This window comes from Capsella rubella, unplaced genomic scaffold (assembly GCF_000375325.1).
Source record: "Capsella rubella cultivar Monte Gargano unplaced genomic scaffold, Caprub1_0 scaffold_7, whole genome shotgun sequence".
Taxonomy (NCBI): domain Eukaryota; kingdom Viridiplantae; phylum Streptophyta; class Magnoliopsida; order Brassicales; family Brassicaceae; genus Capsella; species Capsella rubella.
Window position 1 is genome coordinate 7372189 of NW_006238917.1, and position 25452 is coordinate 7397640.

Genomic DNA, 25452 nt, shown 5'->3' on the forward strand with positions numbered 1-25452 from the left:
CTTCAACAATTAAGAATGCTATTTCCTTTGATTTTTGAAAAACGATTCAACAGGTTTCAATTGAATCGTTTATCAAAGGTTTAGGCTTAATTTGCAATTGTCTGATAACCCTTCAAAGAACATTAAAAACACGTAGCTGCTTAGAATCGAACTCGAGACCTACACTTTTATTTTCATTTTCAAAATATTGAGCAGAGTGAGTTTCATCTTCTTCCTCGCCGGAATCAATGAATATACTGAGGCGATTCTCGGCGAATTTGATTGCGAGCAGATATTACTACACTAACAGAGTTAAAAAGACGACACTTTACTCCAAAATCAGTCCTTTAGGAGACCCTAAATCAAGTGTCTACCCAGAACTCCAAAACTGGGTTCAAGGTGGTAAAAAGGTCTCTGTTGCTGAGCTTATCCGCATCGTTCATGATCTTCGTAGACGCAAACGCTTCCTCCACGCTCTCGAGGTAAGTGATTTTATAGAAACCAAGTTTCTTTCTCTCTTTACCTGCCGAGAAAAATTTGAACTTTAGGGATTTTGATTTGGTAGGTCTCGAAATGGATGAACGAGACTGGTGTATGTGTGTTCTCTCCAACAGAGCACGCTGTTCATCTTGATCTCGTTGGTAGAGTTCATGGATTCGTTTCCGCAGAAGAGTATTTCGAGAACCTCAAGGAACAGTACAAGAATGATAAGACTTATGGAGCGCTTTTGAATTGTTATGTCAGGCAGCAGAACGTTGAGAAGGCTCTGTTGCATTTTCAGAAGATGAAGGAGATGGGTTTCGCATATTCGTCTCTTACTTACAACAACATTATGTGTCTTTACACGAATATGGGTCAGCACGAGAAAGTTCCCGGGGTTTTGGATGAGATGAAGGAAGACAATGTTGCTCCGGATAATTATAGTTTCAGGATCTGTATTAATGCTTTTGGTGCTATGTCTGATCTTGAGAGGATTGGTATGATCTTGCGAGATATGGAGAGACAGCCGGATATTACCATGGACTGGAACACTTATGCTGTTGCTGCAAAGTTCTACATAGATGGTGGTGATCGTGATAAAGCGGTTGAGCTTCTGAAAATGTCTGAACATAGATTGGAGAAGAAAGATGGGGAAGGTTATAATCATCTCATTACGCTCTATGCTAGGTTAGGGAACAAGACAGAGTTATTAAGGTTATGGAGTTTGGAGAAAGAAGCTTGTAAAAGAAGAATAAATCAGGACTATCTAACTGTGTTGCAGTCGCTAGTGAAGATTGATGCTCTCAAAGAAGCTGAGGAAGTACTAACGGAATGGGAATCATCCGGAAACTGTTACGATTTCCGAGTCCCTAACACTGTGATTCGTGGGTATACTGGGAAAAGTATGGAGGAAAAGGCAGAAGCAATGCTTGAGGATCTAGCAAGGAGAGGGAAATCTACTACACCTGATTCTTGGGGCCTTGTGGCTACTGCTTATGCGGAAAAGGGTGTTTTAGATAATGCTTTCAAGTGTCTGAAAACTGCCTTGGGTATAGAAGTGGGCAACAGGAAATGGAGACCAGGGTTGAAGCTGGTCTCTAGTGTTTTGAGATGGCTGGGGGATGAAGGAAGCTCAAAAGAAGTAGAAAGCTTTGTTCCATCTCTTAAGAGTTGTATCGGTGTGAACAGACAAATGTATCATGCTCATATCAAGGCTGATATAAGAGAAGGTGGAAGTAACATTGATACTCTGTTGCAGCGCATGGGAGACGACAAAGTTGAAAGGGATGAAGAAACCACAGTGATTCTCAGCAGTAGAAGTCCATGCTGAAAGTTGAGTCTAGCTACAACAATAATATTTGATACCACAAGCACCTGATTCATATCTCTAGACTCTGATTTCAGAACATCTGTAGAATCATATGTACAAGATAGTCCTCTGTTCTTTTTCAGATGCAGTGTACTTTCATATTGAATTAGTAGGACACAAAGTTGGAGCTTTGGCAATTTGGTTCCATTTTTATTGAAGTTTCTATTCACTCTGTAACAATTAGTCGATTTTTATTTTATTTCTGTCGACTAACTATTTTCCATCGATTTATTCACTCTGTAACAATTAGTCGATTTATTTTCCATCGAAATAAAACTAGAATCAGTAGGACGCAAATTATGCTATTTTATCAATCCTCTGTTCTATTTCAAATGCAGTGTACTATCATTTTGAATCAGTAGGACGCAAAGGTGAAGCTTTCGCAAGTTTCTATTCACTCTGTAACAATTTGGTTTTCCCAAAAAAAAATAATGTAGAGATTACAGCCAAAAAAGGTTAAAAAGAAAATACACTTGTTGTATATATATGACAGCAAAAACTTTGTCTATGTATATATTGTCAAGAATCATTGGTATTGTGTTGCTCACCAGCTTCTTGTAGCTCTAAAACTTTCTCATATCCCACATTTTCTCTGAATCTCTTTGGAATGAAACAACGACCACCAAATCTCTGCTGTAAGAAAATCAGAAAAGCGAATAGGAAACCGATACAGAGGATAATGATATCCCATGCCGTAGAGTAATAATCCATTTTGTGATTTGCATAAATGAATGACCAATCAAGAATCTTCCCATAGCTGCGGCTTCTGTACAGATCATAAGCGTGAGGAAGCAATCGAACGAAGCTGTTTCCACCATAGAACGAAGCAGCAAGAGGCTTTAAGTCTGAGTTGCTGAATCCGTTGAAGAGTATCTGAGGAAGGAGGAATGCATCTAGCATCAAACCTCCATAAGATTTCAGATCTTTCCACAAAGGAGGACGTTGAAAAGAGCGTTTCAGGTTCACCGGACGGTACAAAAGATTCCGTGCATGCGGTTTTCCAAAGTATACTATTCTTTTAGGAGTTCTGTTATGGTTTACTAACCAAGCAATCAATCCACCAGTGATGTAAAGAGGTAAACACACATAAGAAACCTTCTTTTCTGCATTCCACACACCTTGATGGTGATGATAATCTTCAGTATTTCTAGCAGTCCAAGCTAGTTGGAGAAGACGGCACTCTAGTAAGAAAGCTATCAGTGTCACTATCCGCACCACAATTTCCTTGGCTTCAAGCCATCTGTCGTTCTCGAAAAACAAACTTTGCTGGTTATGGCGGCTTTTAAAGAGTTCTTCAAAGTTTAACAACAAAGGAATCATGTGACCTAATGTAAGAAGTATCAGCATTGTGATGGAGATGAATGGAAGTGCTTCTTGGTGTTTCTTCATATGGTAGAGTTGCATCCCCACGAAGAAACATGAAAGTGTATTGGATACTAAAACCATTGCAACCTCCAAATCCATTCTCCAAACAGATTCTTTGGCTTGATGAACATAAATCGACCTCGACAAAACCTCCATACGTCCAACATAAAACGGATCTGTCTTTTCCCGTGTGCTTTCGATGGTTCCTTTTAAACGGTCATCGCTTTTTGAATCAATACGAGAAAACTTTATATTGATTGCAAGATTGCAATCCACAGTCTCGTTTTGCATCACCACCGTGCTATTTAGCCTAACTGATTGACATCCTACCATACATAGTTCACCTGTATTTCTATCATATGTTCCCTCAGCATAGATATCTCCACGGGATTCAGAAAACGGGTTCAAAAAATGGATCTTATATGTTATATTTGTGAAGCTGTTGGTGACACTGTTGACATTCATAGGGGTTCCAGTCAGCCCAACCCCTTGCCCACGAACCAAAAGATCGCGATACAATCGATCTCCCACAAAGAAAGGGCTTGCACGAGCAGATCTTAACACATTGTCTCCTCCAGAAAATTTCACTGACATAACAAATCTCATGTCTGAAGTTTGAGCATCAGGGTAATGGTTTGCTTTGCTTTTGTGGTGACTCTTGCCAGCCTCGCATAACTTACCCAATCTCTCTTTTTCTGTATACTCATATCTCAGACTAGGGAAACGCCACAGTGGATCATTTAGGCTCGATAGCTTGATTCTTCTGAAGTAGCTTGGATCATTCTCCGTTTTGGCACTCCAAAGCTGGCCAACTACTGGAGCCATGCTTTTAATCGACAAGATAGCAGGAAATCTTAAACTTAACCTCAGGGAACAGTCACCAACCACAGCATTACTCAAAGAACCCGAGAAATTCAAGATCCTGCACGCAACACCGCAGAACCTATTCTTCTCTACATCCCAAGTTCCCTCTGCAACCAAAGTGGTGCTCGGATCAAACGGAAACAACCTGATAAAACTACTAAAGTTACTAAATGACAGTACCATCCGCATCCTCTCCCCATCACAAAGAAACGACAATAGTGACATAGAAGCCGGTGTGTACTCTACATCACTTCCTAAAGGACCGCAACTATGGTTAATCCCACAATCATTTCTGTACATCAGACCAAACACATGAACTCTACCTTTAAAAACCTTACACATTCCTCCCAAAACATTCTCTAACGACAAACTCACTTCACTGTTAATCCCGCAATCCGATTTCGCTTGCTCTAACAACTTATACTCATAGTTCAAAGGAGTGTTTCTCGCACCAAGAATCGAAATAGTTTCAAAACTACTTTGGCTATTCACGCTCTCTAACAGTCCCTTAACCAAACTTCCATAGATATTAGAGTCCTTTGAATAGTTAAGCATAAGACGAGCATCAAAGGTCTTCAAATCAGTACCTTCCCCAGGCAAAACTTGCGCCGATCCAACCATACAGACTTGTCCTGTAGACTCCGACCAAAACCCATAAAAATCGAAACTTGGTCCTCCCCGAAAGCTCACCGGGATCCTGCGTCCGTCGATCTGCGTTACCTGAATCTTCCGTTGCCCAAAATCGCCGCCGTAATAAAAAGAAGAAGCTGAGGTTTTTGAGATTTCTAAAGTCAATTTGGCTTCAACCTTGTAAATTCCCCCATCGCCCAAAGTTTTGCGTATTGATCTGGGTCTAAACCTAGCAGATTTAATATCACCGTTCTGTGATTGATACCTCTTGAAGAAAGAGTCGCCGCCGGAGAAGAAGCTGACATCGAAACCGAGCGACGCACGGCTGAACACGGCGGAGGGAGAAGGGTCGGTCGTAGACTCTGCAACTATGTGGTTGCAGTGATCCGAGTACGAGATTCCTGGGGCTGTGAAGGAGTGAGGATTCACTAAGGATGATTCAACGGTGAGTGAACAAGTTGCAGAGGTCAGAAAGAGGAGGAGGAAGACGAAGAAGAGGGAAGAGCATGATTGTAAATAAAGGAAACTAGAAGAGTAGTTTGAAGATGAAGAGGGCGGCCAAAAAGTCGCCATTGTTACGGAGGAAGTGAGGAACTTTTTACATTTGCGCAAACTCTGTTTCGCGATCTCAAGATCCGATTCAACTTCAAATATCAAAGCTATTGACTTTTTTTCATTTTGTTGTTTTGGTCAAATGATTATTAATAAAAGTTTAATGAATAAAAATATAAAATTATAGAAATACAATTTATGCGGAAACAAGAAATACAATTAAAAATTAAAAATACGATTGTTTAGCTAAAATAGAAGTTTAATTAGTTAAATTATAAAGTCAGCAACGGAACAAAGTCAAGGTTTTGTTAAAGTGTGTTGCTTTGGCTGCAAGGTACTCTTCCCATACCAAACGCCGGTAAATAGGAGGATGGTTCTTGTCGCCGATCAACGGCCCGATCTGAAGGTTTTTGGGTGGTCCGGCGAAATAAGCGGCTGAGACACGGTGGTGAGTCTTGTTCACCACCGCACGGTGCATCGTAGTTCTGAACAGTCCATTGGATATGATATGCGATAAATCTCCCATTATAATAACGAGACTACCTTCTATTGGCTCTACTCCTATCCATCTCGGTCCTTCTTCTTGTGGACTTTGAATCTCTAGACCTGACCAATGCAACCATCATTTATATATGTTACATATAGTGCTTTTATTTAAATGTTCGTATCCAATGCACTAAAAAAGTTGGTTTCATTTGTAAGTATTATTGAAATTGTAATTTTTTTTTTTTTTGCTTACCCTTATTTGCACATGAACAGGCAACTAATTTAGTACTAATTCTAGATCTAGATTTACTTAATTTTCGTTCGTAAACTTATTCTTACGGACTGGGCAACCACATTAAAATATGAATGTGTGGTTGTTAGAAAAAGCAAAACTAACAATAAGGTTTGATCAGGCTGAAATAAAGACGGAAGAAAATGGTGAATATATAGTCCTAATTAATCTCTAACCTGGAATATTGCCTTGGTAGAGAATGGTGAGTAGGGAGGAGTCGGTGTGAGGTGCTAAGCCCATGGCTAGATGAGGGTCAGGGCAAACCGGGTAAGAGTTCAACTGTAGAAAGGATTGGATCGAGTTGGTTTCAGAACCAGTTTTGTCTGGTACAAGCCATCCCAAATCTTCATGTGTTATCCCTAACGAGCCCATCAACATAGTTATAAGTCTAAGACTTAGATCATCCATTGCCTTCTGGTACTCTTCCATCACATTGCTACATTTGCCAAACAAAGAATAAACAATTTGTTCAGAAATTTTGATATAATTTTTTTTGTATATATCTATTTTCCATGTAGAACACATTAAATAGTCCAATGAAGTTCAAGTGTTACAAAAAAAAAAGAGAGAGAATTACTTATCACGTTGTACATATTAACTTATATTCATATTATATAGAATACAGTTAGATTTGGGTAAGACATCGTTCAAATTAAATCATAAATATATAGTTTTTGTCTTCATTTACACATTTTCACATATTCTCTAGGTCATGCGCATTTTTTGATTAGGAAAATATGATAAATATTATGATTACTACTCACCAGAAGTCAGCATGATCATCGGGCCATAAGAGTGTAGCGTGACGCCGAAGAGAGGAACCCAATACGGAGAACCCCTCAGACCACATGAGCTTATCATAGAACATGGAGATCCGAACAACACCGTAACCAGTGGACTCGTCGGGAGATCGGACGGCTAGGATCTTACGATGCATGGGCAGAGAGAAGAGCCTCTTCATTTGGCACTCGACGTTGTGAAGTAAATAGCCTGGGACACCATGGTCTGTGATATGAAACACACCCCATTCCTCACACGCCTGTCTTAGTAACACATGCTGATCCGGGTCGGACAAGTTGATGACGGGGATGGGTAGGTTCACGGGTTTGGGTTTGGTCTCAGGCTCGGTTTTGGACCAGACGTGAGAGTCGGGTAAGGTTTTGGTGCTGGTGAAGTCTAGAGGGATGATGCGGTCACGGTTCACGGGGTTGTTCTTGAATGACTCTGTCACGGAGCTCATGATTGTATTTTATAGGATTTAGTTTTGTTTTCTTTCTTTCTTTTGAGGCATTTGATGGAGAGGAACATTGTAACCTTTAGCACTATATATAGAGAGAGCTCGATCAAAAAGGTCTGAGTATACATACACACGTGTGGGTTTATGTGGAGAAAAGCTGTTATTTTGATTTTTGACTCTTTTTTCTTAAATCTGAAAAAATAAATAGACATATTTGTCTTCTGGGGAAAGTACATAAATACATATATATAACCAGGCAACACATTTATGGATCGTGTAGATTGTAGAGTATTTATAGAAATAATAGATGTTAAAGGGGATGTATTCAATCCTCATATTTCAAATTGTTTTGAGTAATTTTAATATGATTTTGATGGTTTTCAGGTAGTGACTATGATTTATTAAAAGTTCCTCTTAAATTCTACTTAAACCATGAGATTTTAAATGTATATATTTTTAATTAATAAAATCATGAAAAGTTCGATCCTCTCATTATAATGTTTTTAATAGCAATAGATTTTAAAGTAACTTTTCAAATCTTTAGTTTTCAAGTTTTTGGATTCCTTTAGACTTTTTCAAATACATGCATGATGAATAAACACAAATCACTTAAAATGTTTGATTGAATACACCAATTTCTTTTCAGAAAACAAAAATCTAATTATTTGGTTTATTACTCTTACAAATGGTGATTATTATATTACAAAACAGAATTAGTAAACCAATATATTAATTACATATGCACACATTATTAAAGTCATTGATCGACGAAGCATAGAAGCCATGAGGTATTAGATACCATACCATCAACACAAAAGGCAGAGAATGCATTTTAATTACATCCCGAATTATATGGCTTACTCATATCGGCAGCAACTATAGAGCTAATAACAAATTAAATTAAATGGCGTGATATGTATGGAATTGAGAGTATCTTGTAAATTGTCGCAAAACCAATCATTTGACGGTTTCAAGATAGATTTACTTCAAAAAGGCTTACATACAAATTCTAAAACAGTCGTAATAGTGGCAATATTTTTGGGTATCACAATTTCATAATAATTATAAGACATTTATTGCATAAGCTATGTTCGCATTGTTTAGCTCCTTCGGTGTTTCATGCATGCGACGTTGACTTTTGTAGTGTAGCGGCCATATATATGAAAGAGTATATGTGTGTATGTATTGAGAAAATAGGGTTCGTAATAATGAATGATACAAGAGAAGAGAGTAGCATTAAAAGTTGTTCTCTCCATGAGTCTTGTCTAAACAGCTCAGGTGCTTTCGTTTACGATTCAACCATACACAACTCTAACATACACGTGTGCCTCACTTTTGTCCTTTTTCCCTCTCTTTAATTCTCTTTTTTGTCGTCTTTTTTCCCCAACTAGCTATTTCCATCTTTGTTGTGTCATGCATGTAACATTTCCATCTTTGTGACAGCTTTTATCTAGCCGAGAGCAAATAACAATTAGACAGCTCTATCAACAGATTGTTATAGTATGTAGTAATATGTTGGAAAAAAGCGGGTTTAGGCGTGTAAGAAGCTAGACATGAGTGCTGCTGTGTTTTAATTGTCAGAGGTGGCTTTTCGAAGTGAAAACTCAGCTAACTAGTTGTCGTCGAAACGGGATTCGATGGTCTAGGCTCTCTAGTCTCTAGCTAGCCATCTTGTTTAATTAATTACTTTTATTGTTAAGTTTAGCTAAAAGCAGAAGATACTTTGTTTTATCCAATGGCTTTTGCGAGTGGTTTGTTTCTCAAAACGACGTTGAAACTTAATGTACTGTCTGTAAAGTTAAGCCCGGTCTCAATCTGAAGAAAGACGACTGATAGGTGAGATAGCAAGAAGATAAAACAAAAACTTGGTTCATTTTATTAAATTTCCATTTGACGTACAATATGTGGAAAACTACATACAATGATTTATGAATAACATAAACAATGCATATCCTTTTGTCGGCGATCTTGACATTTCTTTAGTGGGCTTGTTGTGAATGGGCTTATAATCAAAATATTTTAGGTATTTGATATCTCGGAGTCCGTCTTTAGATGGCTTTAACTAAATCATTATGAGGCAACAAAAATAACTTGGAGAAGGGCCGATAAATAATAGAAGATGAAGAAAAAGAAAGAGAGATGATCATAGGCTCAATCTGATGTGTGGATGAATTTAGGAACAGTGATTTATGAGAAAACTTGACCATGAGCCCAAGTTAGAAAATATGCAAGTTTAGTGTCGGTACGTAGTCCTAGTATTAGTCATAGAAAGTTCGAGCAACATTTTGATCATTCTATCTCCATTTCCGTCTAAATAATATGTCAAAATTCTATTTGCCGATTCTGATCGTACATGAGCTATAATCTAAAACGCTTAATATTTGTTTAACCAAGATATTTACTTACATAGTTCATAGTCATATATATTTTAGTTGTGTTGGATTCCAATTCAATACCATTTATTTATTAAAACAATAAATTATCTCTATCCATGTGCGCATGATGACAAGGTAATACTGTACTTGTTTATATGTTAAAAGTATTTATTTCTTATCCAAAACGTATTACGTATCACCACATTTTACCACACACAAAATATATAAATTAACATTATTATATATATACATGAGACTCAATAACTATCTTCAATAGTAAGATAGCAAGTTTGATTCAAATTGTGAATTAATCGGCTATGAGATTTCTTTCGTACTGTCTTCCTATTTAATCTGGTGTAACAATTAAATTAAATTTACTTCGAACGTCTTATTTGCACTTAAAATTTGTGTATTACTTGTGCTTGAATAGTTGAATCTACTTTTTTTCCCCCGAACGTTACATTACATGTACGTTTATAAAACAAATAAACAATTCCGACTTAACATAAAAATAGCAACTTGCATAACGCCGAGGCAAAGTTTTGATAAGATGTTTGATTCGTGTAGGGATACTTCATTGTGCTTATAATAATATTGACTTACATATATAGACATTTTTTTTGTCGTCTCTCTATTTAGAAAGTTATCAGATATATAAGCCATCGAGTCTCTCCCTCGATGATATATATATATACGTAAGTCTAATAAATAAATTCATTCACCCAACCAATGTTACACTGAAGTCAATAATCTAACCTCAGCCATTTTTTTGTCATTTTATTTCTTTCTTCTTCTTATCCTTTTTCTTCTTGTCAACTCTTCTTCTTATCCTTTATGACTTCAGAAACTACAGATCAAATGAAGAAAACATGTTCAGCGGTGTATTCTTGTGTTTAAAGAATGAGCAAGTGAATGTATTTTTATATTACGTGGATCAAAATGTATGAGGTGGAAGATTATAAGCTCTCATGTTGATGATAAGCACAAGGACGTCGATTTCTTTTTATACAGTAGTCAGTAGATCATTTGATCCTTTTGTATTCTCCATTCCAGCTAATCTCCAAGTTGTTCAAAGTTAACAAATGTTATCTTTTTTTTTTATATATATATATAAAAGATTAATATGTCAACAACATGGTATATTTTCATATTCAAAACTAAAGAATTTGTAGCTTTTACACAAAGCTTACGAAATAACTTTATTAGTAGTATGTCCTTGTATTATTTCCATGTATCAAAAAGTTTAAGATTATTTCCTTTTTCCTTTTTTTTTTTTGATAAACAAAACTATATTATTTTTCCTATATTTACTCTATGGATGCTTTTGTTATTAGTTCTGCTTGTAATTTTGGGCTCACGATTCTATATATGTATAAACATTAACTCACCGAATCAAAAACAAAAAATAATCAAGACTTCATTATGAGGTCAACGTCATGCCAAAATTTTCATTTATTTCTTCTTCTTCTTATCTTTGAAATCTATAAAAAATAATAATTATCTACTGACTTGAGAAACTACAAAAAGATAATATATGTATGTGTGTGCATACGTACGTGCAGTGTGTTTGTTTAAATATAGAACAAGTAGTACTTTCTTAATTTGTAGCTCGAATTAGTATTTGATAACCACAACAACTCGTTCTTTTGTTTGATATATAAGCTTTCACATATATCATGCATCATTAGATTTTTATACTCATACAGTCTAGTCTCCAGGTTGTTGGGAAGAAAGACTTTTCTTATTTGATCAATTTTAATTTTTTTCCACAAAATAGAGCAACCTCAAAATTTATTTTACTTCGATATTATGTAGGCACTTTAACCGTTATAGATATTTACGTTACAATTATATGTTGTTGTGCTCGTTTAGATGTATATTTATGCGTTTTGTAAGTCGTCTTCATATCTGATTAATTATTATTAGCCCTTTAACAATATATAGTTACATTACAAGTTCTTCACAAACATGTGGTCTTATTCAAATAAATATCATAAATATACCTCAAGTTTTGATATATATATATATATGTGTCTACCTAATATCCCAAGGATATTCTAAGTAGATGAACTTCTGATGAACTCACTGGCGATGTCACTATAGTGTGATATTTAACTACAAAAATATTCAAATAATGTGGAAATTAACTATTGATTCAATTAAGAAAATTAAATTAAATTAATAAATGATAAGCAACTTGATTAGTTTGCTTGACAGCATTAAGCAAATTGGGATTTATATAATGATAAAGTTGATAAGCGAATAGATAATTGATAGCGCTTATAATATATTGACCCTAAGAGCTTTGTCTTAATCCCGTGGTTTAATAACTAATCACACATCAATGACTTATTTTAAAAGAGCTGTTAGGCGAGACGCCAAATAGCATATGCAAGCAAATTAATAAGTTTTTGAGTTGTGTGGAATCAAAGTCAAAGCTGTGCACTCTTTTGTCTTTCGTCAGTTTTTTTGTTCTTATCGTTCTCGCAGTTTCCACGTAGTAGCCGATCACTAAGTACCAAAAGATTTCTTCTTTTTTTAAAGATCGACCAAAATCGGAGTTGGTAACAAATATATATAAATGACGCCAGGACAAAACTATATAATATACATTTACATGTGGACTAAACTCTGTACCAGTGATATTTATTCTGAACTATACATTAGTAGCATAGCTTATCATATACTAGTTTAAATTAATACTGATATGAAGCTCTCTAAGAATAATTATGAAATTAAAAGGCCATGTTAACACAAAAGTTCTAAAAATTGGTCTAGTATTGACTTTACTTTTTAGCCACAGACTTTTATAGTCTATTTTTAAAAAATTTGGTTTTGTTTGGAACGTCGTTATCGTGGGAAGACATAAAGCTTCTTGGTTGGGTGAATTTGAAAAAACAAATATTCAACGTTAATTTTGGAGAACAGCTTGCGCGCAGACGACAACATCCTTCAAGTGGCAACTTGAACTCTCTCAATTTGCATATTGGCTGCTTACTTAATTATCATACCTTAAATTATATAATTTTTTTCCTCAAAAAAATGTCACTTGTTGTTACTTTGTTAGTCTTTTTCACGAAATTATAATTAATTATTTGTATATATTTTTGTCGTCGTATGTAGAAGTTGGTGGTATGGCATTTGTCTTATGGTCCACGTTAATTTCGTGAGAAACCTTTTAGCGTGTTTCTTTTGAGTTTTCTCTTTTATTTGTCTGCTCAAAAACAGGCGGAGATTAAAAACCAAAAATCATCATTACTAATTAATTACGTGTTCCTTAATATCGTGTTTTGTTTGTTTACAAGGCATCGTCGGATCTCCATGATCAATAACTTATTATTATTCTTGCTAATTAACTTTTAAGTAATAATCTGTTCTTCTACTTATGATACTATTATATAATATGATTTTCTATAGAAAATTTACTTAGTGGTGGTGTAGTAGGGAAAAAGTTTACGATTTGGATTGGTTGGATCCGTGTTGAAGTGTATAATGTATTCGTTTATATGTAAAAGGGTTAGCCGTAAATTATATATAAAAAGAAAATATCAGTCTAGTTACGCTTTCCGCATATAGTGTGTATTCACATTACATAGTACTATACGTGATCATTTACATTTCTTCGAATTAGTCTCTTTCTTTATATATTTAAAAATACGATTAACCAAGTAAATTAGATTACATCATCGATCGAGAATCTAAAGATCTCATGGAACGAAGTAATCATGCATGAGAGAGTAAAAAGACTTAGGGTTTTAATTAAAAAGTCTATTGAGAAGAGACGTTCATTAAGGTTGAATCCAAATTCTCTATGAATTAGGTTCCTATTATATAATAAGGTACTGGATTTGATTTATGCAACACACACACATATATATAAGAATTTTCGTATTGCTTGATAATTGTCGTGGGCAAATAGGATTTTACTCAACCGATATTAACACTTCAACTGCCATATTACGTGAAAACCTAAATCAACGTTTTTTGGTTTAAGTGTTTGCTTACCTAAATCAACGTATATATTTCTAAACAAACTACTCTACTAGTATTGTTTAACATTTAGTATTGAAACGTAAATTTGTTCCTAACGGTTAATTTAGTAAAGACGTATAAATATTGAATTTTAGGACGTCATTTTTGGTTATGTTTTTGTTCGGGTTATCTTTTTAAAGTCATTACAATGTAACAAATTTCGTCTGAAATGAAATAATTTAGACAAATGTATTAAGATAAATTAAGTCTAAATTTCTTTATATCCAAACGCTGAAAGTCGTAGTTTCAATGAATCTAGACATTCATCGTATAAGATGTAAAAGAAAAAAAAGAAAAATATATATATATATATATATATATATATATGGTTGTATAAAAGTTTTGATTACACCAAAATACCAAAACATGTTTGCTTGAGTTTATCCATCAAAATATGAAAATAAATATATAATTCAATGTTTGAAAATATAAACATATCGATCTATTGAATTAAATAAGAAAAAAAAGAATATAAAGGCTTATAATAGAAAATTTGGGACTAAAATTAAGTACATATACAATAGTTAAACTTTGGGATTAAAAAGGAAAGAACTTAATAGGAAGGTGAGAATAGTCGCAATCGAAGACAGCTTAGCTACAACACACACGAGCGTAGCGTGCTTGATTGAGACACCAAATCCTGTTTTAGTGGGCAACTCACTTTTTTACTTTTGCCCCTCTTCCTTTTTCTTTTTCTTTTTATTTTTATTTTCTAGTTTTGGTTTTGGTTTTTTACTCTTTTCTACTTATATATGATTTTTTTTTTTTGCAATCACGTTTTTTGATTTAATCAGTCTCTTCCAGCAGCCTTCCAGGTGTAACTGGTCACACATTAGCTTGGCTTGCCTTTAACCAGGTGTTTTTTCTTTCTTCATTGATTTTAGGGATTCTATTTTTAAAATATTTTCTGTATAAGTTTTAGTTTATACTATAACTTTACTATTTCTGTAAAAAAAATAGTGATTTTAAAATTAATTAATTTAGAAATTTAGTTTAAATTCCTATTATATTTCTGAACAATATTTTTTTTCATTAACCGGTTATTGTTGAATTATAATTTGCATAATTATTTTAAAACAATTATTCATAATTATCATTCAGATTTATCACTTATCAATTGCTTATATAAATAATTTAAAATTACCATAATTAGTTTCAAAGTCTGTTGAGAAAATCCACCGAATGTATATATTATAGCAGCCGTTTTAAAAAAAAATTCTAATTAGAAAAGAATTAAAATTAAAAACCTGAGAAAGAAAGAGACGTCAAAGAAAGGTTCTCTTCTGAGTCTCTCTGACTCGCACACAACTTCTGAGCTCTATAAATATAAACTCTCTTCTTCACACTTTTATCACACACACACACAACTCCTCCTTCTAAAATCTCAAAAATATAAATATCTTCTTCTTCTCGATTCTTGTGTTCCGTTTTTGCTTTGGCTCCTCGTTGATTCAATAGGTCACTCCTTTTCTCCTCCAATCACCGGTTTACTCTTTTAACCGGACGGACTCTGCTGCATATCATAAAAATCTTTGAGGATCAAGAAGATATAAGCAAAATCTTTTTGAATTTATCTCTCTCTACACGAAATCTAAATCCATGGATCAAAAAGTTAGACAATTTGAGGTTTGCACTCAAGACGGAAGCGTTGATCGTCACGGCAATCCAGCTATCCGAGCTAATACTGGCAAATGGCTCACTGCTATTCTCATTCTAGGTACATCATCTTTACAGCAACTCTTCTTATTCTTTATAAAAGTGTTTGTGTTTTAGACGCTAAAGATTTGTTCTTTATTCCGATTCATTTAGTGAATCAAGGGCTTGCGACGCTTGCCTTCTTCGGTGTCGGAGTCAATTTGGTTCTGTTTCTGACGAGAGTGATGGGACAAGACAATGCGGAAGCTGCCAATAATGTTAGTAAATGGACAGGAACTGTTTATATCTTCTCTCTTCTCGGTGCTTTCCTCAGTGACTCTTATTGGGGACGTTACAAGACTTGTGCAATCTTTCAAGCAAGTTTCGTTGCAGTAAGTCTCTTCACCACTACTCTGTTCCTTGTTTCTTAGGGTTTTATTTCTTGAGTCATAAGTTAACAATGTTTTAATTGGTTTATAGGGATTGGTGATGTTATCTTTATCTACCGGTGCGTTGTTGCTTGAACCAAGTGGTTGTGGAGTTGAGGATTCGCCGTGTAAGCCTCACTCTACGGTCAAGACGGTTATATTTTATCTATCGGTGTATCTGATCGCGTTAGGGTACGGTGGTTATCAGCCCAACATAGCTACGTTTGGAGCTGACCAGTTTGATGCAGAGGATTCAGTTGAAGGATACGCCAAAGTTGCGTTTTTCAGTTACTTCTATTTAGCTCTGAATCTTGGTTCGCTCTTGTCGAATACCGTCTTGGGTTATTTTGAGGATCAAGGGGAATGGCCGCTAGGGTTTTGGGCGTCTGCAGGCTCTGCTTTTGCAGGTTTAGTACTTTTCTTGACTGGTACGCCAAAGTACAGACATTTTACGCCTAGAGAGAGTCCTTGGTCTAGATTCTGCCAAGTATTGGTTGCTGCAACAAGAAAGGCTAAGATTGGTGTAAACTATGAGGACTTAAATCTCTATGATTCTGAGACTCAACGAACTGGAGATAAGAAGATTCTTCATACCAAAGGCTTCAGGTAGATAACAGCTTAAGTATATTTTTGTTATAATCTCCGAAACCATCATCAAGATCAGCTTTTAACTCTCTCTCTCTATTTTTTTTCTACAGATTCTTGGATAGAGCTGCGATCGTTACTCCTGATGATGAGGCTGAGAAGGTGGAGAGCGGATCGAAATATGATCCGTGGAGGCTCTGCTCAGTGACTCAAGTTGAAGAAGTGAAATGTGTTTTAAGACTCTTACCAATCTGGCTCTGCACCATTCTCTACTCTGTGGTTTTCACTCAAATGGCTTCACTGTTCGTTGTGCAAGGCGCTGCGATGAAGACAAACATCAAAAACTTCCGGATCCCAGCTTCAAGCATGTCTAGTTTCGACATTCTCAGCGTGGCCTTCTTCATTTTCGCTTACAGGCGGTTTCTAGATCCGCTCTTTGCTAGACTTAACAAAACAGAACCTAACAAAGGTCTCACTGAGCTTCAGAGAATGGGGATTGGTCTCGTGATTGCGATAATGGCGATGATTTCAGCGGGAATCGTAGAGATATACAGACTGAAAAATAAGGAACAGGGAAGTTCTTCAGGCTCGAGCTCTTTGAGCATATTCTGGCAAGTACCTCAGTACATGTTGATAGGTGCATCAGAAGTGTTCATGTACGTTGGTCAACTCGAGTTCTTCAACAGCCAAGCTCCAACTGGGCTAAAGAGCTTTGCAAGCGCGCTATGTATGGCTTCAATATCTCTAGGAAACTATGTAAGCAGTTTGTTAGTTTCCATTGTCATGAAGATCTCTACAACAGATAAGTTTCCTGGCTGGATTCCTGAAAATCTCAACAAAGGACACTTGGAGAGATTCTACTTCCTCTTAGCTGGTTTAACCGCAGCTGATTTTGTGGTTTACCTGATTTGTGCGAAATGGTACAAGTATATCAAGTCTGAAGCAAGCTTCTCCGAGTCCATGACTGAAGATGAGGAAGTCTGAGTCAGAGCTAGAGAGTTTTTGTGTGTGTTATATGCTGTGAAGCTTTTTACAGTAATGTTCAAAGCTGAGCTTGTTCTGTAACATAAACTGGTCTTGTTGTGCTTTTTTGGCTACTATTGTGCAAAATTTTGTTGATTGTTTCGAAAATAAAGACAAGTTGATTCCACTCACAGTTACAGCAATCTTTTTCTCATAAACTTTGAATCAGTTAAATTAAACAATTAACAACAGCACTGTAAATATTACAATACTAATAATAAATGTCTCAGTGCAAAAGAACACAGTTAAATGTGAAACTGCAGAAAAAGCTATATTCATCATCATCATCATCATCGTTGTTCAACAACCTCCAAACCTTCAAAACTTTGTGATCGAATGTTTTAATATACATGAAAAATCCAGTGGATGTAGTCAAGGCTCTTTTGAAGTCTAGGTTGTGATTCGGATTATGGTCGGGGAAAGGTATAACCCGACATAGATTGGATTCACCGTAGAAATCATGAGCTATAAAGTGCTCTTGGGGGCACATCAAGAGTCAAGACCATCAATACCAAACGGAGATAAATAAAGCACCCCATGCAGACTCATAGGAGGACTGACGCCTGTGAAGTAATGTGGGCAATGAAGCTTCTTGCAAGTGCAGAGGCCTGTCTCAGAGGAATACACACAAAAACACAAACAAGCGTCATTGCAATATAGCCGTAATCACTTTGAAGCTCAAAACAAACACCATCGACGTCCACACGTACGCGTCACCAAACCAGACAACCTAGTTCCATGGAGGGGAAGGGATTTTAAATTTAAGCCACTATTGTAAACGTGGATTACCCACATAGGAAACACCACCAAGAACTCCATCCATCAAACCAATCCGTTAGAAGAAGCCAAATAAAGCGTATTTCAATATCCTCGATGTAAGAACCTAGAGACTTTGTGCTTTTTTGGCTACTTTTGTGCAAAATTTCGTTGATGTTTCTATAATAAAGATAAGTTGATTCCACTCACAGTTATAGCAAGCAAATCTTTTTCTCATAAACTTTGAATCAGTCAAACTAAATAGTTAACAACAGCACAGTAAAAATTACACTATTAATAAATCAAGAACTTAATGTCTCAGTGCAAACAGTTAACTGTAAAACTGCAGAGAAAGCTTTATGAGAACTATTAACCAACTTTCCTGATTTGTACTGAGTAACTAACATCCTGAGAGCAAGCCTAACGTTCATGCTTAGGTCTTTTTCTCTGTGGTCCCTCGAGCTGTTGCTATCACTCAAGAGTAACAATGACATACAAAATCGTGATCCAGCCCCAGCTGGCGTTACAACAAGAGAAACAACAGAGCCAGTTCTCTCTATCTGGTCATCATTTTATGAAGAAAGGAACTTGGCAAAGAATTCGTCTTGGTAGCTGTTTTTACCAAGAGAATGTAATTGACGTAGGAAGAGAATGTGTTTTGTTCTTCACATGGTTCTATGTTTAAGAGTATCTTCCTGAAGATGGCATTCGTTGCAGAGACCGTTGAAAGTCTGGCTTTAGACGCTTGTTTGGCATCCCGGCAAATGATCTACACATCAACACGAAAACCAGTTGTAATAAATATCAACTAACACATATATATATTTTCGGAAATCATAGACATAATAAAGAACAAACCGTGGAGATCCTTGTCGCTTATGCAAAGGTTGATCAAGCATTGATCTCACACTACACAGTGCTCTCTCAGCAGCCTAAAGGTAAGAACATCAGAGAAGGGGAAATATGGAATCAGAATAATTTTGAAGCAAGAATTTAGTTGAGTTACCTGCATTCTAGCTTCATCCCATGTCGATCCAACTCCTTCCCCTAGAACACGCCCATCTATTTCAACCTGCAATATATTACAAAGAGAATCAAGAGGGGTCTGCAGTGTAGATATCTCAAACCAAATGAACAGATATGGAATATACTGATGGCCTTGAAGAACATGTCATGAATCTTTTTTTTTTCTTTTATTAAATGCTGTTCAGAATTTAACACTTTAACCCTTTTGTGTTCTAATCTTTATGGGTGCGAACCTGAGCATGTAATTCATCTCTGTGGACCATGTCAGATGAAAGTGGACGCTGAGATTGAAAAGCCATCTCAAAACCCTCCGATGCACACTAGAGTTTGGTTCAGGAAATAAATCGTGAGAAAAATAATATGCGGAAGTGAGAAAGCAACCTTATCAACCAACAGCAGCCAGATTAAGGAGATACATACCAATTCCCTAAGCGCAGTAATGGAGCCAGTGTGCCTCATAGAACTTTCTAATCTCGGATCTGTAGGTCTAGAAGGAACTGGCATCGCTGTTTCATCTCTAGCAAATGGCTGATTATCAAGCGCATTTGCATTTCCCATAATCACATTTCCATTGGTGAAGGGGTTAGCATCTCTGTGGCTAGGCCCTGGGTTACCATTTGCATGCATATATACATCTGCAGAAAAAGAAGAAATTCAGGAAACAAACAAACACATATCCCAAGAACAATGTGAATGAATCCAACTGATATTAAACCTGGCTAAAGGGAAGGGACCCACAGTTTTCTAATATATTTAAGTTCTAACATACTGACACACGACCGACTGTGGTGGCAGTTCTCATACTTCTTTACGAGGACTAACAGGAAGCTATAATAGGTCTATTAACAACTTTGACCTCTACTATGAGTAGTAGGCGTGGGTTTTCTACAGACTAAACAGATTGGTTGAAAGAGATCTACACCCTAGAATAGCTATCAACAATGTGAAGGTGTAGTTTAGCAACTAAAACAAATAACATGCACCCAATGTTGCAGAACCAAACAATATATATCTCAAATAGTATTCCAGTATTCCTGCAGACAAAGTTTAAAACACGTGTATATCATGAGTGAGAATGTCTTACCAGCTAAGTTCTGTATGGAAACTTCAGCAGCCTTGTGCAGGGCTTCTCGTCTCGATTTGCCAATCCCTTCTCCAATTTTTTCACCAGAAAACCAAGCCTGCAAAGAAAACATAGATTTAGTGTACAGTTGACACAATCAAGAAAGGTAACTCACCAAGGGAACAGAGAATCTCAAAGAGCACAAGGTTCCACCGAAATTACTCCCAGCAAACAATAGGCAAGAGTATTTTCAAGCAGATAAGTCTAAGAGATATATGTACCTCAACAGAGAACCGCAAATCTGTACTAGCAACCAAACTTGGTTTGTACTCCACCTACAATGTCATAGAATATATAACACATCAACTCATGTATGGAATCAATGGTAATCATGATGATATTCACATACCTTGGTACCACATTTGATAGCAATTCCATGTAAAACATCAGCAGAAGTCTCTGTTGCTGAGACACTTCGTTCAGGTAGGAAGTCAAGATCACTGTTCCTAGAAGAAGATTGACTCCAAGACGCCTCCTCCCCTTTAGAGTCCATCCCAATTCCTCAGTCAGTAAATTATAATAAACAAAATGATACAAGAAGAAATAACTTTGATGGCGTACCATAGAAAGGATGAGAGCCAGGCAGATTGTTGTTTGACCGTAATTGTTCATCTCTCCGGAGCGACTATAAATATATGACAGTGAGCACCAAACAACATAATTAGCAGTACAAAAAGACCAAAAAAATTGACAACTGATGAATCATAGGTCAAATAAGATTAGTGGTACCTCCTTCGGCGGCCTGCGATTCTCATGAAGCATCCTGTCAGATTGAGTTGAATTGTCAATCTTAGAAAAATATGATGGATGGCGAGGCCTATGCTTGTCCATAAGAATCATTTCAGAATCCAATGGATATTCTTTGGAGACTGCTCGATGGATTTGAGCTGGATCCATCTCCTCCTCAACAGGAAACCAACCATTTCTTGGTTGCACATGTGGGGGTGGAGCTTGAACTGGAGGTCTCTGAGGAAATGGAGTTTCACTTGGAGCAGGATCCCTAGTATCTTGTCCATGCTGCAATATGAGGAGCCTCCTCCTAGTATCTGGATCTAACTCTGATTCAGGTACCTCACCTTCCTCTCTAGCAGGAGAACTTTGCAAGCTTGGTTCTACAGGAACCAAGTGTTTAGCTACTGATGTTGGTTGTTGAAACGGAATACTTGGAAAGGCCATAGCTGATGGTTGTGGTGCTTGTTGCACGACTGGTACTGGTACTGGTACTGAAACAGAAGAAGCAGAAACAGAAACAGAAGCCATGGGATACTGAACGGGAGCAGCTACCCTTGGATCTATATTTGGCGTCGGAAGGACAACTGAAGAAGCAGAAATTGCCTCCTGAATAAAAGGGAAACATGTATTAATTTTCATGATAGGGCAGAAAACATCAAACCAGAAGACATGTTAACTGGAGTTGACATCCTTATTGGGATCACCACAGTAACTCTCTAACAAGGGAGCCTCAAAATTTAATCACCTTCAGTCTTCTCTCAACTTCCGCATCAGCCATTCCGTCAAAGGAAAGTGGATCTTTGCTCGCATTTAAAGATGTATCGTCCTGTATTGAAAGAAAATGAGCTACTGGGAAGCAGTTTGGAGAGAGAATATATCTATATTGTCGCATAAAAATGACACAAGCTCCCAGAATGCCTAGAAGAGACCTAAAGAAATCTCGCAATCACTAACAAGTATCATGACTAACCTCCGACACTAAATAATGGCTGACATCAGGCGGAGAAGGAATGTCCTCAGCATCATTCTCATAAGATATTTCAGCAATTCTTGGTAGCAAACAATCATCGAAATCCCTGCAAACAAGTTTAAATACCATTTCCCCGTCAGTAGGTACTACGGAAGCACTCTTGATGATAGAGATGCAAGGTAACAAACATCTACTATCAGATTTGAGATCTTACCTGAAAAATCCACCTCTGACACCACAAGCAACGTTTCTGGCAACGCATAGTACTGGTGTTGCAGCGGCCTACAGAAAAGGAAAATAGCTATATGTAACACCATTCAGTTAAGAAAATTGAGGACTATTGCTTCTGATAGAAATTGTGCCCAAACCAGGCCCACAAGGACCATTGCGTAGACATCACCACAAAAGCTAGCCTATGGGTTAGGGTGTTCTAAGGTCTTATAAGGTTTTGATTTGTTTCATTTTATATGACGTGTGATTCTTTGAATACAAATATTCTTATCATATTCACATGCTCCTGAAATTTTCAAACCAATTTCAAACAAGTTAATTTTTAATAACCAATTTCAACCAAGTAAAAGTTATACTTACTTCAGCTTGAGGCGAATAATAGGGAGCGAATGCAGGAACTACATGCACCCTCGGCTGATCCTTCTCATCCCAAACTTTAAGCCGATCATCAATTACCAGTGCCATCTTCGGATGGCAGGTTCCGTCAAGAAACACATTGAACAGTGACTTTTTGAAACCTGTGGTGGTTAATTACAAGCTTGTAAGAAGTAATAAGACCATGATGAAAAATAAGCAGATATAAGTTACCAAATAGTATACCAGATTTCACACAAACAATGCGAGCTAGCAAGTTATTTGTGTTGATCAAATTCCCTTCTGGGTCAAGGAGCCTCCACATCTCTAAGGCGTAATCTCTTTCAGCCATCGTGCAAACATATACTTCAAAACGCTTGCGCCCCTTTGCTGTCAAATAGCTTCGAAGTTCCTCCCATGAAGGCCTCATTCTCACAAGAACACTTGTATCACGGTTCTGTGCATAAATACAGGAATCGAGATTCAGCCACAGGAAATCAGAAAATTATAGGTGCTCACGACTATCTTTCCAATGTGACCAAGAAAATATTCAAGGATATCATCCACAAAGCACACCACTACTTAATTGTCTTTTAAAAGTGTGGTATGCATAAACATATAGGTATACCGGAAACAGAAACTAACAAACATATACTAACTTCAAGACTTGCATACCATCGGATTAATGCGAGTCAATATAATGTTCTTCTCTTGCAACCTTATCAGAGGACGAACAAGAGGCTGATGGTTGTTAGACAAGGCAGGAACAACTTCAGATTGCACCTTCAGCACCTCCCCGTTTTCAACAACCTGGTCACTGTCAACATATTGCTTCAATAGATTTTGATCATCTTGATAACGCTTCATCTCAGCCACCATAATGGCAAGGCGTTGAGGGTCTATCTCAATGTTTATTCTCCGCTGCAACCCGTCAATCTTATCCTCAAATGTTCGCATGGTATTCGCCACTACAAGGGTTTCATCAAGGTCAAAGACAATACCCAGACATCTAAGATTCAACATGAGAAGACAGGAATCGTAAATTCCAGGAGCAACAATAAATGCCCAAAAACAAGGACGGTCATTGTTGATATTTTCTGAGTACATGGCAACCAAATGGAGCTCTTCTTCACCCATGAGCATTACTGCCGTCTGCAAGAACCAAAAATCAGGTCAATATGTAACATAGCTCATATGCAATCTCGTAAAGCTGGAAGCAAATTAATTCAGTCAATTACGCCTGCATATTCTTAGTAAACATGAAAGCATTTAAGCCACACAAGGATCAAACCCCCACTCTACTAGCTGGGAAAGATTTCTAAAGCCTCAGACTTGATGCAGCTCTCACATTAAGAAAGTTAAATAATGATCCAAAATCCCAGTTTTCATTAGTGCTTTTAAGTTTTAGTTGATAAAATCTAAGTCTAGAAGGTTCCATAAGGTATAGTATACCTTGTTGTCCTTGAGACAAGACGAGTAGAAATGACTTAGTGACTCCTGAAGGGGAGAAGCTGAAGCTTCCAATTTGAAACATAGGCCACATGATGAAATTGTCGTAAGTACTGCAAGAGGAGGACATCTCTCGCTAGATTTAGAAAAGTGGCTTATTCTGATTCCCATCCTGGCTTCCTCCATTACTTCCCTCTGTTTCTTCTTCTTCTGCTTCATGACATCATCTTCTTGGTGGTGCTGCTGCAGTTGCAAGTCCCTAGAAGGGTATATCTCCATTTCCCCAACCCTCCCATCTTCAATGAACACTTCTACTCTATTATTACCATACATACTTATCCTTCTCCTTCTCCCTGGTTTAAAGCAAGTCCGTGTCAGAAAGTTTACAGATCAATGGATGTCTATTGTCTCATCTCAAAATTGGTTCATCAAAAATCTTTACTTTTTCTTGTCCCTTGGCCTGATTTTGAATGATTGATCACCAGTCCACACTAGTTTTTGAAATTGGATCCGAGTTTTTTTCTTAGCAAGAATCAAAGGACACAAAAAAAAGAGGAGATTTTGATAAATGGGTAAGAGAAAGGATGAAAATTTAGTGTTTGTTCTTTAGATATTGTTCCCTTTGAATATATAGATAGATCTGTAAAATACCGATGATGATTCCACACACAAACACAAACAAAAAAAACTCCTAATTCTTCTTCCTTCGTTGGTGATGATTTTGATGTATCTGGGAAAAGTTTATTAAGGTTTTTTTTTTTTTTTTTTTTGTGTGGCTTTTGCTGCGTTCTAAAAATCGAGAGAAACCCTAGATCCAGAATAACCAAGAGTCAAGATTGTGAATACGGCATCAAAGCCTTGGTCTTTGGGTTTTAAAGGGCAACACACCCCCCCCCCCCCCCCCCCCCCCCCTTTCAATTTTTTTTTAACCATTCTTTTATTTCCCAAAAAACATTTAATACTATTTTTACAAGTTAATAAATAAATAAAATAGCCTGAAATAGTTTGTTTTTGTATCAACTCAAAACCTGTCAAATTCTGGTATTTTTTTCCACTCATACCCTACTTGTGTCGTGTGAATCTATGATGATGTACTCGTTTCTGATCCCATGTTTAGTTTTTTTACTGTGTCCAAGATTTCATATACCACAAGATATTTATTTTTAGTTCTCAGAAGCTATGATGCTTTCTCATATATATATATATTTTTTTTGCTTTCTCATATGGTTGTGACCACTTACATACCCCAAGCGTGAAGAATGCATTTTTAATAAAAAGTATGGTTTAGTATATAAAACTGCATTTTATTTTGTTTTTTCATGATACATTTCGGTAAACTAAATTTCTATATATTATTTAAAATTTATTCAATTACTTTAAATATATCCGTTCCATAATTTTTTTCTTAATTTTTGAAAACAAAATTCATATTTATGATATTTAAAATATGACTAATAATGGTATCTTACATAGAAAGTC

General features: G+C 36.5%; 5 protein-coding genes across 6 annotated transcripts; 2 read left to right on the forward strand and 3 right to left on the reverse strand.

Moving 5' to 3' along the window:
* The first annotated feature begins 174 nt into the window (after positions 1-174).
* Positions 175-2044, forward strand: LOC17880610 (pentatricopeptide repeat-containing protein At4g21705, mitochondrial). Its single transcript, XM_006283548.2, has 2 exons — positions 175-461; positions 545-2044. Exons 1-2 carry the CDS (start codon positions 228-230, stop codon positions 1787-1789), a joined length of 1479 nt encoding a protein of 492 aa, XP_006283610.1. The 5' UTR covers positions 175-227; the 3' UTR covers positions 1790-2044.
* Positions 2045-2195: 151 nt separating this feature from the next.
* Positions 2196-5295, reverse strand: LOC17880906. The gene has a single exon (XM_006285544.2). It carries the CDS (start codon positions 5258-5260, stop codon positions 2348-2350), a length of 2913 nt encoding a protein of 970 aa, XP_006285606.1. The 5' UTR covers positions 5261-5295; the 3' UTR covers positions 2196-2347.
* A 170-nt stretch (positions 5296-5465) lies between these two features.
* LOC17880948 (gibberellin 3-beta-dioxygenase 3) lies at positions 5466-7257 on the reverse strand. Its single transcript, XM_006285033.2, has 3 exons — positions 6782-7257; positions 6194-6453; positions 5466-5845 (listed from the first exon to the last, which is right to left on the reverse strand). Exons 1-3 carry the CDS (start codon positions 7255-7257, stop codon positions 5520-5522), a joined length of 1062 nt encoding a protein of 353 aa, XP_006285095.1. The 3' UTR covers positions 5466-5519.
* A 7762-nt stretch (positions 7258-15019) lies between these two features.
* LOC17877821 (protein NRT1/ PTR FAMILY 7.2) lies at positions 15020-17475 on the forward strand. Its single transcript, XM_006283334.2, has 4 exons — positions 15020-15378; positions 15471-15688; positions 15777-16330; positions 16423-17475. Exons 1-4 carry the CDS (start codon positions 15261-15263, stop codon positions 17291-17293), a joined length of 1761 nt encoding a protein of 586 aa, XP_006283396.1. The 5' UTR covers positions 15020-15260; the 3' UTR covers positions 17294-17475.
* An 826-nt stretch (positions 17476-18301) lies between these two features.
* LOC17878460 (RNA polymerase II C-terminal domain phosphatase-like 1) lies at positions 18302-24796 on the reverse strand. Of its 2 annotated transcripts, XM_023778065.1 has the most exons (18): positions 24416-24796; positions 23977-24326; positions 23200-23676; positions 22771-22981; positions 22531-22688; positions 22154-22221; positions 21940-22045; positions 21715-21795; positions 20967-21575; positions 20799-20862; positions 20587-20717; positions 20459-20512; positions 20199-20295; positions 19535-19749; positions 19348-19434; positions 19095-19160; positions 18947-19020; positions 18302-18857 (listed from the first exon to the last, which is right to left on the reverse strand). In XM_023778065.1, the coding sequence occupies exons 2-18, from the start codon at positions 24304-24306 to the stop codon at positions 18770-18772; spliced, it is 2916 nt and encodes a 971-aa protein (XP_023633833.1). In that variant the 5' UTR covers positions 24307-24326; positions 24416-24796; the 3' UTR covers positions 18302-18769. The 2 variants fall into 2 exon arrangements, with proteins under 2 accessions (XP_023633833.1, XP_006283078.1); XM_006283016.2 differs by having other exon boundaries at positions 23977-24796.
* Positions 24797-25452: the final 656 nt, after the last annotated feature.